General features: G+C 41.6%; 1 protein-coding gene across 1 annotated transcript; it reads right to left on the reverse strand.

Moving 5' to 3' along the window:
* Positions 1-387: 387 nt before the first annotated feature.
* On the reverse strand, positions 388-4,961 carry LOC109201221 (E3 ubiquitin-protein ligase TRIM21). Its single transcript, XM_019356836.2, has 2 exons — positions 4,863-4,961; positions 388-2,321 (listed from the first exon to the last, which is right to left on the reverse strand). Exon 2 carries the CDS (start codon positions 2,310-2,312, stop codon positions 654-656), a length of 1,659 nt encoding a protein of 552 aa, XP_019212381.1. The 5' UTR covers positions 2,313-2,321; positions 4,863-4,961; the 3' UTR covers positions 388-653.
* Positions 4,962-13,681: the final 8,720 nt, after the last annotated feature.

Here is a 13,681-nt window from a genome sequence, read left to right on the forward strand (position 1 = left end):
GCTGTCAGCAGCCACACACACTTTATATTCTTCAAATCAAATCACAGTGAAACATGTTCACTGACAGCTCAGCTTCAGCATCTTATTCATGCTGTGACTGCAGCCGTTCAACTCTGTTTCTCTTTAACCCAAATCATCACAACATGGAAATATAATCATCAAAATGATGTGACTGGAAGGATGCAGCAGTCTGTGCTCCACCTTTCTCCTCCACACATGCAGGTGGAGAACATGGATGTATGAATCTCTACAGAGTTCTTTGAATATTATCCGTCTTATCAGTTTTCAGTGAACAAAAATCCTCACAGAGCCAAAATAAGCAGTTTGTATCCAACATAACTCAGCTGGACTCTGATGCTCCGTATAACAGCCACACATGAGTCTGGATTCACTCAAAGCATTGAACAAACTTTATTGTAAATGAAGCTTTTGGACATTTATTCTCTGATATTTGCTCTTCAGCTCGAGTCTCCATCAGTGGGAACATTTCCTGATTCAACTTTTCTTCTGTTCAAATCAAACTCCATGAGAATCAAAGTGTGAATCAGAGTCCTGATGATCAGATTCTATAGAAACATGGAGACTGTAGAGGATTTACACTCAATATGTTCATTTGTTCCCTTCAAGAAAAATCAATCATTCATCAAATAAAATCAGTCGTTGATCGACTCAGTTTGATTGACAGGACAGATGATCAGAGGTGCAGAGTTTTTACCACCATCATTGTTACAGGGACTGAAGTATGGGTGGAGTTTGTGAGTGAAGGAGCAGCCAGTAAAGGAGTAGATCAGAGCTGCAGCACCTACATCATAAAAGGAGACCAGACCCTCCTCATAAACCACAAACACCCCCACCTTCTCAGGACCAGGATGAAGACAGAGGAGGACTGAAGGGGAAGCACCAGCTTTGTACTCATTTCCATTTCTCAGCCCTACAGTCCAGAAACCATTTCGAGGACACAGTGTGATTTTTACCTTCCTGTTGATCGACTCTGTGGCCACTCCTAAAGTCCAGGCAGTCTTTCCTTTAACCTGAACCTCAAAGTAAAATCTGCCTGAAGAGAAACTCTGCTCTCCTAAAACACCAGGACAGTAAGAAAATCTCTCTGGGTTGTCTGGAAGATTCTTCTCCACATCACTATCATACACTTGTTTTCCATCATCAGACAGGATGAGTTTAGGATGAGCTGTATCAGGATCCAGAGTCACATCCACCTCATACTGCTGCACCCTCTGCAGCTCAGCCTCAAACAGCTTCTTCTTCATGGGTTTCCTGATTGTCTCCTCCAGCTGATCCACAGCTCTCCCCACAGTCCCCTCATATGATGGTGGATGAACTCTGACCTCTGTCCAGTCCTTGGTGGGTGGAGCAGCTTTCAGGGAGGAGAAGCTTAGGAGGAGGTGGAGGTGGTCTTCAGAGCGTGAGAGCTGCTCCACCTCAGAGCTTCTCTCCATCAGCTCAGAGATTTCCTGTTCCAGATCTTTGATGAGACCTTCAGCCTGTTTCTCTGTAGTTTCCTGTTTGTCTTCGATCTCCTTCATGAGCTCCTTCAGGCGTCTCTCAACAGACTCCATCAGAGCAGTGAAGACCTGAACACCTTCTGCTTTCTGTCTGTCTGCAGCATCTTTACTCATCTTCACCGACTCTGTGATCTCCTGAATCTTCAGTCGTCTCTTCTGGATCATCTGCTGAATCTCAGCCTCTGTCTTCTCCAGCTCTGCCTTCTTTCCTTCATATTCTTCTCTCAGAGGAACAAACTCGTGGTTCTTGTGGTCTAAAACAGAGCAGAGCATGCAGACACATGTCTGGTCGGTCTTACAGAACAGCTCCAGAAGTTTATCGTGCTTCGTGCACATCCTGCCTTCCAGGTTCTCCACAGCATCAATCAGCTGATGTCTTTTCAGACGTTTCACTGTCAGATGAGGCTCCAGGTGAGTCTGACAGTAGGAGGTCTGACACACCAGGCAGGACTTCAGGGCCTTCAGTCTGGTTCCAGTGCAGATGTCACAGGGAACTTCTCCTGGTTTGGCAGCTTGTTGCTCTGAGCTGCTGCTGCTGGCTTTCTGCTGAGCTTCACGTCTGAACTGAGCAACCATCTCAGAGATGAAGGTGTTGACCCTCAGCTGAGGTCTAGAGTAGAAAGTCTCTTTACACATGGGACACTGACAGCTCTGATTCATGTCCCAGTGCTGACTGATGCAGGTTTTGCAGAAGTTGTGTCCACATGGTGTAGAGACTGGATCAGTGAACACATCCAGACAGATGGAGCACAGAAACTGATCTTCAGATCGCAGATTGCTGGCAGCAGACATGTCTGCACTCTGAGGGAGAAAGAAAAGAAACATTTGTTTCAAAATTTACTTTAAATTTCATTTTTAAAAAGAGAGAAACAAGCGTCAGTAGTCTGAGGAGCTTGGAAAGAAAAGCGTCTGGACTTCTTTAAGTTTCTTGAAGATGTTTCATCAGAGAAGCTTCTTCAGTTCTCAGAGTAACTGGTGGAGACCCAGCAACACACTCAGACACAAACTGGTTCATCCCAAACACAAACTTAACATCGTAGTGTCTGCTGTACAGTGCAGCGTCCAGATGAACAGGATCAACTTTTGGGGATGAAGATAAATACAGTCGTTAAAAAGATGTGAAATTGTTTCTCTGACTGTTTTACAGAAGGTCCAAGTTTCATCCAGATCATTTGTATACTTGAATAAATCAGTTTGTTGGATATATTCCATCAATTACTGTGAAGTAAACTTCGACCTTGTTGGTGACTAAATACTTCTTATTGTAAGTCCAGATCAACGAGCCATTAATATTAAACAGTGACTGTTCCAATAGAAGTGACAGTGAGGAGGACAATGAATCATAAACCTCAGAAATGTGTTATTAACTGTTTGATCCAGTATATTAATGGCATTTATGAGAACATGTTTATTCAGTGGTGTCTGTAGCTGTGTCCCAAAACGTCGGCTGCATCCTTCGGAGGACCCGGCCTTCGCGGTCTACGTGGGCCGGGTCCTTCGAAGACCGAGAAGGCCGGAAGTGCGAGGCTGTGAAATGGGACGGTCTAGCCTTCAGATTAGCGTCACCGCTGTGTCGGTGGAGTTTAATAAACTCGGCCGTCTGCTCCTTGCTATGTAAAATATAACAGGACACTGGCGTAAATTCTCGACCGTCTCACACTTCTGTTTAATCAGTTTTCTTTTTGACGTTTATTCAGCTGTGTGAAAATCCCGGAGGAACCCACCCGATGGATTAATAAAGTTTTATTTAATCTAATAACTTTGATCTCAGCCAACCCGATTTACTCACGAACAAATAAAACACCGAAATAAGGCAAACAATTACATTTTTAAGTTATCCGAGTGACTTATATATCATGTTTAACCTGAGTAGCGAAAGAGCGGGGGTCTGAAAACGATGAAGCCGGGAGTCCGCTGCTCTCGCCGGCTCGAGCGACCATTGAATCCCCCGGTTTGCTATCGAGCGGGTGGGTAACAGACGTCTCCGAAAACGTTGGCGCACTTTTGCAAATATGCGATGTTTTGATAAACCAAGCAGATATTTGAAGTTTACACAGCCACTTTCTCGCCTGAAAATATGTTAAAAGTTTATTTTCTGACCCAGAAAGATTAATAAGACTAATTTTAAAACTTAGTAGCGGCCGCCATTGTTGGCAGCTGAAATTTGGCTGGACCGCGCTATGAATTCTGGGATATGGTGGGCCACGAAGGACACACCCAACCCATCCTTCAAATTCGGGGAAATGAAGGACGCATTTGTCGGCTGCATTTGAAGGAGTCGACGAATTGGGACAGCCTTCGGCGCCGGGCTGTGACGTAATCGGCCTTCAAATGCGGCCTCTGGAGGATGCAGCCGACGTTTTGGGACACAGCTTGTATATTTGGTCCAGTTGTGCGTCATTAAAAACTGTCCTGTTTTCTCTCACAGATACTGGAACATCACAGCTCCTCACAAACTCAGGATATGGAAGAAGATGAACTTTTCCAGTCACTCGCTGGGATACATCATTCAATTATTCTGGATCCTCAGAAAACATTGATTTATTTTTGTATTTCATATATTTGTTTGTCCAGATCAAAGATTTATGTTAGTAGAGAAGAGGCCACCATGATAAAGCCTGTGTGTGAAAATGAGATCAGTGAATTTTGTTGATCAAAATCACATTTAAGGAGGAATTCTGTCCTCCAGTTTGTTTAAATAAGCTTTGGGATTAAACACCATCATCTATGTTTGTGTCTGATGACATGTTTGATCCAGTTCAGCTTGAATATCACAGCTGATGTGTGAACTCTGACATATTTAAAGCCTCGATTATCAGGATGATTTAAACACATCTGTTTAAATAATGAGATTTATGTTTCCACACAAAGTTATAAAGTGCAGCATCGACTGTTTTCTGAATGATTCAGGAACATCTGTGACTCTTACAGGATACACTAAGTCAGATAATCTCTCTTTGTAAAATGTCTGAATGACTTTTTGAAGTACTGGCCAAAATCTGCTGGTTTACAGTATCAAAGGCTTTATATCAATAAAGAATAAACAGGTGTTTTCACGTCTGTAATCCTTATGATCAATCAGATCCAGAATCAATCTAATAGGAACAGGAAGTGATGAATAACCGGGAAGTGTGGAGTCAGTCTGAAGTCCAGAGCACAGACTGAGTCCACAGTCCTGAGCAGAGCCACAGTGAGACTGAAGCAGCAGCTCGATGTTCCTACAGTGGATCTGTGCTTACATGAGCAGATTTCTATGGATCCAGTGTGACTGTGATGAGTCAGTATGAAGTGAACAGAGTGAAGATTTGTGTAGAAACAGGAAGTGTGATCAGCTGCACTCACCACTGTTGCTGAGAGAAACCTGATGGACTCCAGTGAATCTTCTTTTAGAGACAAACAGGACTCGACTGCAGCTCTGCTGCTGCTCTCTCACACTTTCAAAAGGACGTTCTTGTTTTTCAGGTGTTGCTCCGCCTCTCCCTGCAGCTGTTTGTCTGGTTTTGCTGCCTCTCCCTTTACAGGAATCAGCTGGTCTGTACTCAATTCAATTCAATTCAATTCAAATATTTATTGTCATTGTCAGAAAACAATGAAATTACGTCACTCAGTGACTGTGTGCAGCGGGTGGGAGGAGTGAGGAGTGGTGTGTGGGTTCACACAGTAATGACGGCCTCAGGTGATCAGGAGAAACTCACCTGGATTTCCTTTTTCCACAGCAGACTGAGAGCTTCAGGTGGACCCTGAAGGAGGTCTCAGACACAGGTGGTAAAAGTACACACAGTCTGTACTGAAGTAGAAGTACTACTGTTAAAAATACTACACCACAAACAACAAGTACTAAACACTGATTAATTTCTCCATATACAGTAAATCTAGACCTTGATAAGTTCCACCATGAAACCTCGTAAACCTAAAATGCTAAATAACCCGTCTCTGAAAACCAAAAAGAAATGCCTCACACAAATCAAAGCCACTCACACCAGAGTGAGATCATCTTCCCCTGGAATTCTCAGAGCTGACTACTCCTTACCCACCCACCACTTCTTTGTCACTCCTCTTCCAGTCCCAGGGAGAAGGGCGCTGACTGCCAGGTGACACTGGTTACATATTATTATGAAAGTCTGAGCTCTCTGTAGCTCACTCTCTCTTTATAAACAAGACAGAATAGTTTGGTACATGTGTTTGTTGTTGCTGTGTTGGTGCATTCCTAGTTAGTTCTATTTTCTCCCAGATAAAAATAGGACTATAACACTGTAACACTATATACTCTCTGCCTGGGAACCCCCGGTCACCCCCCTATGACTGAACAGTGAACCTGAAAGTAAACTGGTGTTTGCAGTGTCCTGCTTTATGTGTCTGCAGTCTGACTGAGGATCAGATCTAACTGGATTTTGACTGCAGGATGAAGATTCTGCTGCTCCTCTTACTCAGTAAGAAAGACGCTCTGATCCTCTGCATGCACACACACACACACACACACACACACACACACACACACACACACACACACGTCTGTAACTTGAGGTCATATTGTAACGATGGCACTGATGACTGCTCTGTGTATTCTCCTGAATGAAGACCCTCTCTCTGCAGCTTTCACGATGGGAGGACCAAATCAATCAGGACTTAAATTAATTTCAAATTAATTTCTCATATTCGATAGTTGTTTGGAGCACCACACACACAAATACTTATGCCTAAAATGGTGCTTTATGTCTTTAATTACATGTAAATATTTATGTAATTGTGTTAAGTAAGTACAATGGAAAAATTTAAAGCCACATTTTGTGATTACTCTGTCACTGTGAATGAATTAAATGATTTAGCTAGATTTTCTTAAAGTGTTTATTTATTATTTCGATCTATTATTTCGATCTATTCTATCTACTCCTTATTCAGTCCTGACAGAAACCTCTATTATTAAATTATAACCTGGCTACTACTAGTAGTAGCCAGGTTAAGGTCATGGGTTATTGACTAACCCTTCCAATAGTCAATAGGAATGTAGACATGGACCAGACTCAGGGTAGTTTTAAATGAGCAAGAAATAAAGTAAACAAATGAATTGTAGTAAGTCGCACTGTTCTGCAGTACAATTATGTTTAAAGAAAAAAAATGTGTGTCATCTTTTTCAGAACAGTTAAATTATAACAATTATAAACATTGACTAATATCACTGTTTTCTCTCATTCAAATGAATCTCCTTTCTCCTCAGATACAAAACCACATGAACTAATAGTTGTGAAAATGCCTGTGTCAACAGACTGAAAGCCATTATGCTGATTGTTCAGTGTAGTACCTGTGAGAAGCATCTTCATTTTAAGTCTTTGGATCTTTGAGACAGTTTGTTGGTGTGCAGGTTCATCAGCACTTAGGTCACCTATCAGTTCCACACTCTTTATCACTATCAATGACGTTCTAATGATGGAAAACAAATGCAGTACTTTTAAATAAAGAAAACAGGAAAATCTTGATAACCAAAAACTCTTTGATGCCATTGTTGTCATCACTGAAGTATGCACACAGACTTGTAAGAACACACTTCAAGATACACGAGTCTGTTTTGAGTTTTGCTTTCTTCTCTAATGACTAATCTTTTATTAATTCTTTAATCACTTGCTGCTTAAGAGAAAGAGAATTAAAGTGGACAGTATATCCAGGATTTGTTTTTGAAATAAACTCATTGCTGCAGCCTCGGGCAGCAATGAGTTTATGTCAAAATAATGTTGGGCGCTATTAGACTGGTTTTTAGTTTCACTCCTGAAGTTAGTGGGTTGGCTTCCAGCCACTGGCTCATGAATCCATCTTCCCTGTTCTGTATGTTAGTTTTAGCTTTAGTTTGCTCAGTTTAGTTTTTTTAAGTCTCGGTTCTCATTTTGCCTTTTGTTTTTTAGCGTCACCAAGCCATTAATAGACACATTGCCTTTTTTTTTCTTTTTTTTTTAAATGACTTTCTTTTGCAAGTGTCTGCTTTTGGTTTCACTCTCCACTCCTCACGGTCCACCAGCTCAGACCATGAGCTCATTCTTTGAGTGTAATATTTCGCAGCACTTCTCAGTTTTGTTACACCTGTTTCTAGATTGATGTTAGTTCCCTTTTGTGATCTCTTTGTTATTTGTATCCCTGCTTCAAAACAAAACTTAAAAGCATCGGGTGACATTGCACATTGCTCATAACAGAGAGAAGGTTCAGAAAGGAACCTGTTAAAGGATCCGTGCTGCTGATGCTGTACAGCTCATGTTGTCCTTGGTTGTTCTTTCAGTTCATGAGGTGGAGGTGGGTTCAGGTGTGGAGTTTGCCAATCTGCCCTGCAAAGCCACAGTTCACCTGTCTAAGGTAAATAAGATTGTGTGGAAGGACAGAGATGGCAGGAACATCCATGTGTATCAGAAAGACTCTAAGCAGCCTGAAAAACCGCACAGACGTTACAGGAACCGAACAGAAATGACTGAAGACCTCAGTCTGACACTGACATACCCCACAGAAACTGACACAGACACCTACACCTACACCATCTATGACAGGAAGGAAAAAGTGCTTATGGAGAAAAAAGTGGAGCTGAAAGTCAGAGGTCAGTGCTGCAGATGATCCTTATTCACAGATTGTGTGTGAAAGTTTGATGGTTTGGAGGAACTAATGATGTTACTTTTGGGAAATCGATGGAAGAGAAACTGTTAAATATCAGCAGTTAATGAGACGGCCATGCTTGAATATAAGTTTGAACAGTTAGAAACTAAAGAGAAAACTAAAGAGAACTAAAGAGAAACTTGTTAGAAACAAGTTAGAAACTACGGTTATTCTGTCTAAAATTTTAAATTGTTTCATGATGGGAAATTTATGGGTGACAAATATGCAAAAACAAAAAACAAAAATATATTTATGATTGAAAGCAACTGCAAGTGATCTACTGGAGATTATGTATCTGAATTTCTGGAGCAGATCTATATAGGTTCCCCCAAGTTCTGCAACTGTTCATTCTCGTTTACATGCCCCACCTTCCCTCCTTCTCAATTCTTTAACTTCTTCACTCCTATTTATTTATTTTTGGTGGTGGTCAGAGGGCCCGGTGGCGCCAGTGTCCGGCAGCCTCGCCTCTGTCAGTGCGCCCCAGGGTGGCTGTGGCTACAATGTAGCTGCCATCACCAGTGTGTGAATGTGTGTGTGAATGGGTGAATGACTGGATATGTAAAGTGCTTTGGGGTCCTTAGGGACTAGTAAAGCGCTATACAAATACAGGCCATTTACCATTTACCTATTTAGTACATGGGGATCTGCCCGGCCCTGGAGCCGCAGTCAGTCCCCTTCGAGGCCTTCCCCAAACCGCAGCTCAATTCATGTCCAAGCATTCACCTTTACCTACTAAAATACTGTTAATCCTAAAACGAGGACGTGGGCCCAACCAGTGAAACAAAAACTGGTGGATTAAAATATAATTCAAACACATGTTGTCCTCTCAGACTGTCAGGTAGAAGTGAAGGAGGGGGCGGAGTCTGTCCTGCTGCCCTTTCAAACCACAGCAAACCTGCCTAGAGACACTGAAGTGGTGTGGAAACGTCATGAACCCGAATACATGAAGGTCCACGTGTATGAGAACGGCTGTGACCATCCTGACAAACAGGACAACCATTACAAAGGTCGCACTAAGATGAAGAAAGACCTGCTGACCACCGGAGACCTCAGTCTGACCCTGCAACAGCCCACGGAGGGTGACAGTGGGAGATACGGCTGTGAGGTCAACAACAAGGACGCCTGGAGATACAAGAGGGTGTGGCTCACAGTCACAGGTTAGTTAGTGAGTTCATGATTATTCATGTTGGTTTATTTGCTTGTTTGTGTGACTCTCTTCTGTTTCCTCTGCAGGGAATAATCAGGCCAAGAAACAAACACAACATCAGGATCAGCTCCAATGATCAATCAGTTTGATGTGTTTGTTTGGTTATTAATCTGATTTCAGTGAAGGACATCATGAATAGACAGTGGATGAAGGGTTGAAGATGCTGTCAGCTGATACTTTGTTTGTACTTTGTTCGGCTGTATTATTCTCAGTGAGGTCAACATTGTGTCCTCATATTTGTCTGTTCTCAGTATGATTAGACAGATTGTGAAACCTCCTGGGCCATCTGACCTCAGGAATTCACATGACAACGTGGGGCCAGGTTTCACAATGAGCTCACCCGAAACCCTGGCTGATTAGGTCCCACACCCACTTTCACACCTTGGCGCATGTGATTAGAGGATCACCAGGGGGTCCTTTGTCCCTCCTTGGGGGGATACTCCCACTGGGTTTAAATCTGGGACTCTCGGCCATTTGACCTTAGAACTGAAGAAGCTTCTCGGATGAGAGGTGAAACGTCTTCAAGCAACTTAAAGAAGTCCAGACGCTTTTCTTTGCAAACTCCTTTGACTGCGATGACCTGGATGACTGAGAACCTTCACAGACATATAATTTTCTGCTCACGCTCTGTAATTTCTGTCGGTGCTGTGCTTTTGGAATTTCCCAGAGGAACCCACCCGAGGGATTAATAAAGTTTTATCTTATCTGATGTGTCCCCTAAACACTAATCACTGTCCTTACCTCAATGTTACAAAAGCACAAACACTGTCCACACCCCAACCACACCTCACAGTAAATGATCATTTCCATTTTAAGCATTTCCAAATAATCATTTTCCATACTGCCAGTATAAATATACACAGTATACTGCCATCACTACAATATACATGTTTTACACACTCCTTTTGTTGTTGACATTTACAGGCTGTGTGCAAACTGCCACACTTTTCAAATTCATGCCAACTAATATTTTTTACTTCCAGTAGATGTCCTACTAGTGCAAACAAAGCTTCAAGACGCTTTGCGCTGGGGTGAACCAATTGGATGAAACACTTCAGTGCTTCATGAAGCCTCATCTGCCCATCACTAACTGACACAAAGACATGCTGGGCTTAAATACACTGAGGGAGTCATCAAGGAATTAGAGACAGAAGGGGAACACAGCTGGGAGGAATAAGACCTAACGAGACAGGGGGGAACAAAGCTAGAAACACTGACAAAGACAGGAACAAGAACCTTCAAAATAAAATAGGAAACAAGACACACTTTACTAGGACACGGACTCGGCAGAGTAAGACAGACTAGACGCTGAACTAAACCAGCAATAATAACAAAATACAGCCCGAACCTTAGTCATAATGCAGAAACATACCAGAACAACTGAAACACAGATCCATAATAAAAATCAACAAAGCACCAGAGAAACATAAAGAAGAGTCCATCATTCAAAATAAACCAAAACATAAGGAACTTAAAATGCTGGGTCGATAAGACCCAGGACCGTGACAAGATCTTTTATCCTTGATATTTTCTTGTGGCGATAGTAAGCTGATTTTATTATTGTCTTAATTTGTTTTTCAAAGTTTAGGTCTGCATCCATCACTACACCCAAATTTCTCGCCTGGTTTGTGGTTTTTAGGTGTATAGATTGAAGTCCTCTGGTGACCTGTAATCGTTTTTCATTGGCACCAAAGACTATTACTTCAGTTTTGTTTTGTTTACCTGGAGAAAATTGTGGCACAACCAGTTATTAATTTCCTCAATGCATTTAGCAAGAGCCTGTACAGGGCCTCGGCCTCCTGGTGACATTGTGATATATATTTGTGTGTCATCTGCGCAGCTATGATAGTTTATTTTGTTGTTCTTTATAATCTGTGCCAGTGGGAGCATGTAAATGTTAAACAGAAGGGGCTGTTTAGGAAGGGGGAAGTTTTAGGAGTGACGGCGGTGTTTTGAGACGTGAGAGATTTGCGACATTTAGCGCAAATCTTGTGTAGTTAGTCTGTAGTTAGTGTGTAGTTAGTGTGTAGTGTAGTCAATAGTTTTGTTGTGTGTGTCAGAACAGTGAGGCAGCTGCTGAATGTTACAGGTGTTACAGCAGTGATACATCTCCTACTGTCAGGCCTGCAGGTATCAGGCTGTTGTTCTCCTTTATCTCATAGTGGACAGAAGTTATTTTTTGGAGTGGCACAAATAATTTGTGTGGCATCAAATTTGATGTAGAACAGCTGATTGTTCTGTAAATAGTTTGAAATGTTCATTGAAAAAATGCCTTGGCTGCATTTTTAGGTAAACAGCTGCAAAAAACTTTGTCAGTTACTTTTTTCATAGAGTAACTGTCATGGTCATGACAGTTGGTGCTGGGCTTTTGCATTTTTTGTGTTTAATATGATTATTTTCCTCTGTTCTAGTTTATTCTGATTTTGGTATCCTGTGTCCTCCCCTTGTGCCCGGTTTAAGCATTTTGGGTCCTCCTTTCCGAGGCAAGCCGTGACAGTAACTATATAATTAACTGTATTTTGCAGACAGAGAGTTACAGACTCTCTCCCAGACCACAGACTCATACTACAAGTCAGAGCTTTAAAAAAAGAAAAAAGAAAGTTGTGTTTTCAAAATTGGAGTTCAAGTTATTTTTACTTCCAATAGTTTTAACATATTACACAGGTCAGAAACAAGATTTTTTTTTTTTAATTTTCATTGTAAGTGGGCTAAAGCAGTTAATTAAAAGTAGTCTAACATAAATGTAAATGCTGTAATTTGATTATTTTAATAAACCATGTGACTTGGATGGATTAGATGCTGGTGTGACCACAGTGCACACGTCTGATGTCGCTCACAGTGGTCCAAGGGATCGCTCAGGGAGTTTGTGTGTTCACTCAGACACATGAAAAATTAGAGGGAACATTGCTGTTTGATGATGTTACTAAATGTGTTCATGTCAGTGCCTGATCTCAGTCTCACTCCTGTCTGGACTCTCAGCTCTACACGCCATCATGTGAAAAAACCTCCAATGTGCTGAACAACAAGTCATCAAAGTCTCACCAACTGAAGCCTCATCATTCCTCATGGATTCTTAAATTGGGCTTTAACCAGAGGAACCTGTGTGCTGGAACAAGCAGAGTCTAGGTTTATAGGAGCTGTTTATAACTAGAGGCCCTAAAAGAGCAGACCACAGACCAGTGCGTTTTTAACTCAAACCTGGTTAATGGGAGACAAATGGCCTGTATTTGTATAGCGCTTTACTCAGTCCCCAAGGACCCCAAAGTGCTTTACACTATATCCAGTCATTCACCCATTCACACACTGGCAATGGCAGCTACACTGTAGCCACAGCTGCCCTGGGGCACACTGACAGAGGCGAGGCTGCCGGACACTGGCACCACCGGGCCCTCTGACCACCACCAGTAGGCAACGGGTGAAGTGTCTTGCCCAAGGACACAACAACCGAGACTGTCGGAGCCAGGCCTCAAACCATCAACCTTCTGATTTCAAGACGAACTGCCAACTCTTGAGCCATGATCGCCCCAGATATACATAGAAGAGATAGAAGACACACTTTCCAGTGCACATTAATTCATGCATCACAATCACAAGATAGATGTGTGAATGTAGGTTTTGTTTTGTTCTCACCAGATTGTTTGGGACATAAAACAGAATGCATTTGCATGCAAAAATAATGAAAATATAATGAAATAAATGAATACAAAAATCACATTTTTCATGGTTGGATCTTAACAAGGTTCCAAGTATCTTCTCCAATGTCCATCACCAAGTTTAACCAGAGTTATTTCTTTTTGTATCGTCAATGTCTAGAGTATAATTTTTATTTTTTATTTTTTAAAAGCAAAGCAATCTAAATATAAATGATTAAACTAACAAGAAATTTAAAAAGGAAATATTAGTGAGTAAGGAACAGGAGTGGAATGAACAGATTTATTCTCAGAAATTAATTTGTTCACAGACAGGATACAATCAGAAGCACAAATATTCATTAATAACTTATATATCAGACACTTTGGGAATTTAGTCTGTCCTCTGGGTACTGACCTGAATAGAATACAGTTTCTAATAACATGGTTAATGTTCACACACAGACACACACATAGTGACTCACACTGACATGAGGAAGTGTTCAGTTTAACATTCCTGTGCTGACAGCTGATGACTCAAGACAAGCCATCAAGACAACAGATGAAACTGAACAATTTTTATTCACTTTACATTAAGTGGGTTTGGTTGGGTCAGGTTCAGAAGAATGATTGGAATATTTCCCAAACAGAGAAGTGGTCTCAGCGTTCTGAGATAACATCTGGCATTGAATTTGTTT

The sequence above is a fragment of the Oreochromis niloticus genome, linkage group LG3, assembly GCF_001858045.2.
Source record: "Oreochromis niloticus isolate F11D_XX linkage group LG3, O_niloticus_UMD_NMBU, whole genome shotgun sequence".
Lineage (NCBI taxonomy): Eukaryota > Metazoa > Chordata > Actinopteri > Cichliformes > Cichlidae > Oreochromis > Oreochromis niloticus.

Coding starts and splice junctions, on each gene's coding strand:
- LOC109201221 (XM_019356836.2), bottom strand. CDS start 2,312: ATGTCTGCTGCCAGCAATCTGCGATCTGAAGATCAGTTTCTGTGCTCC.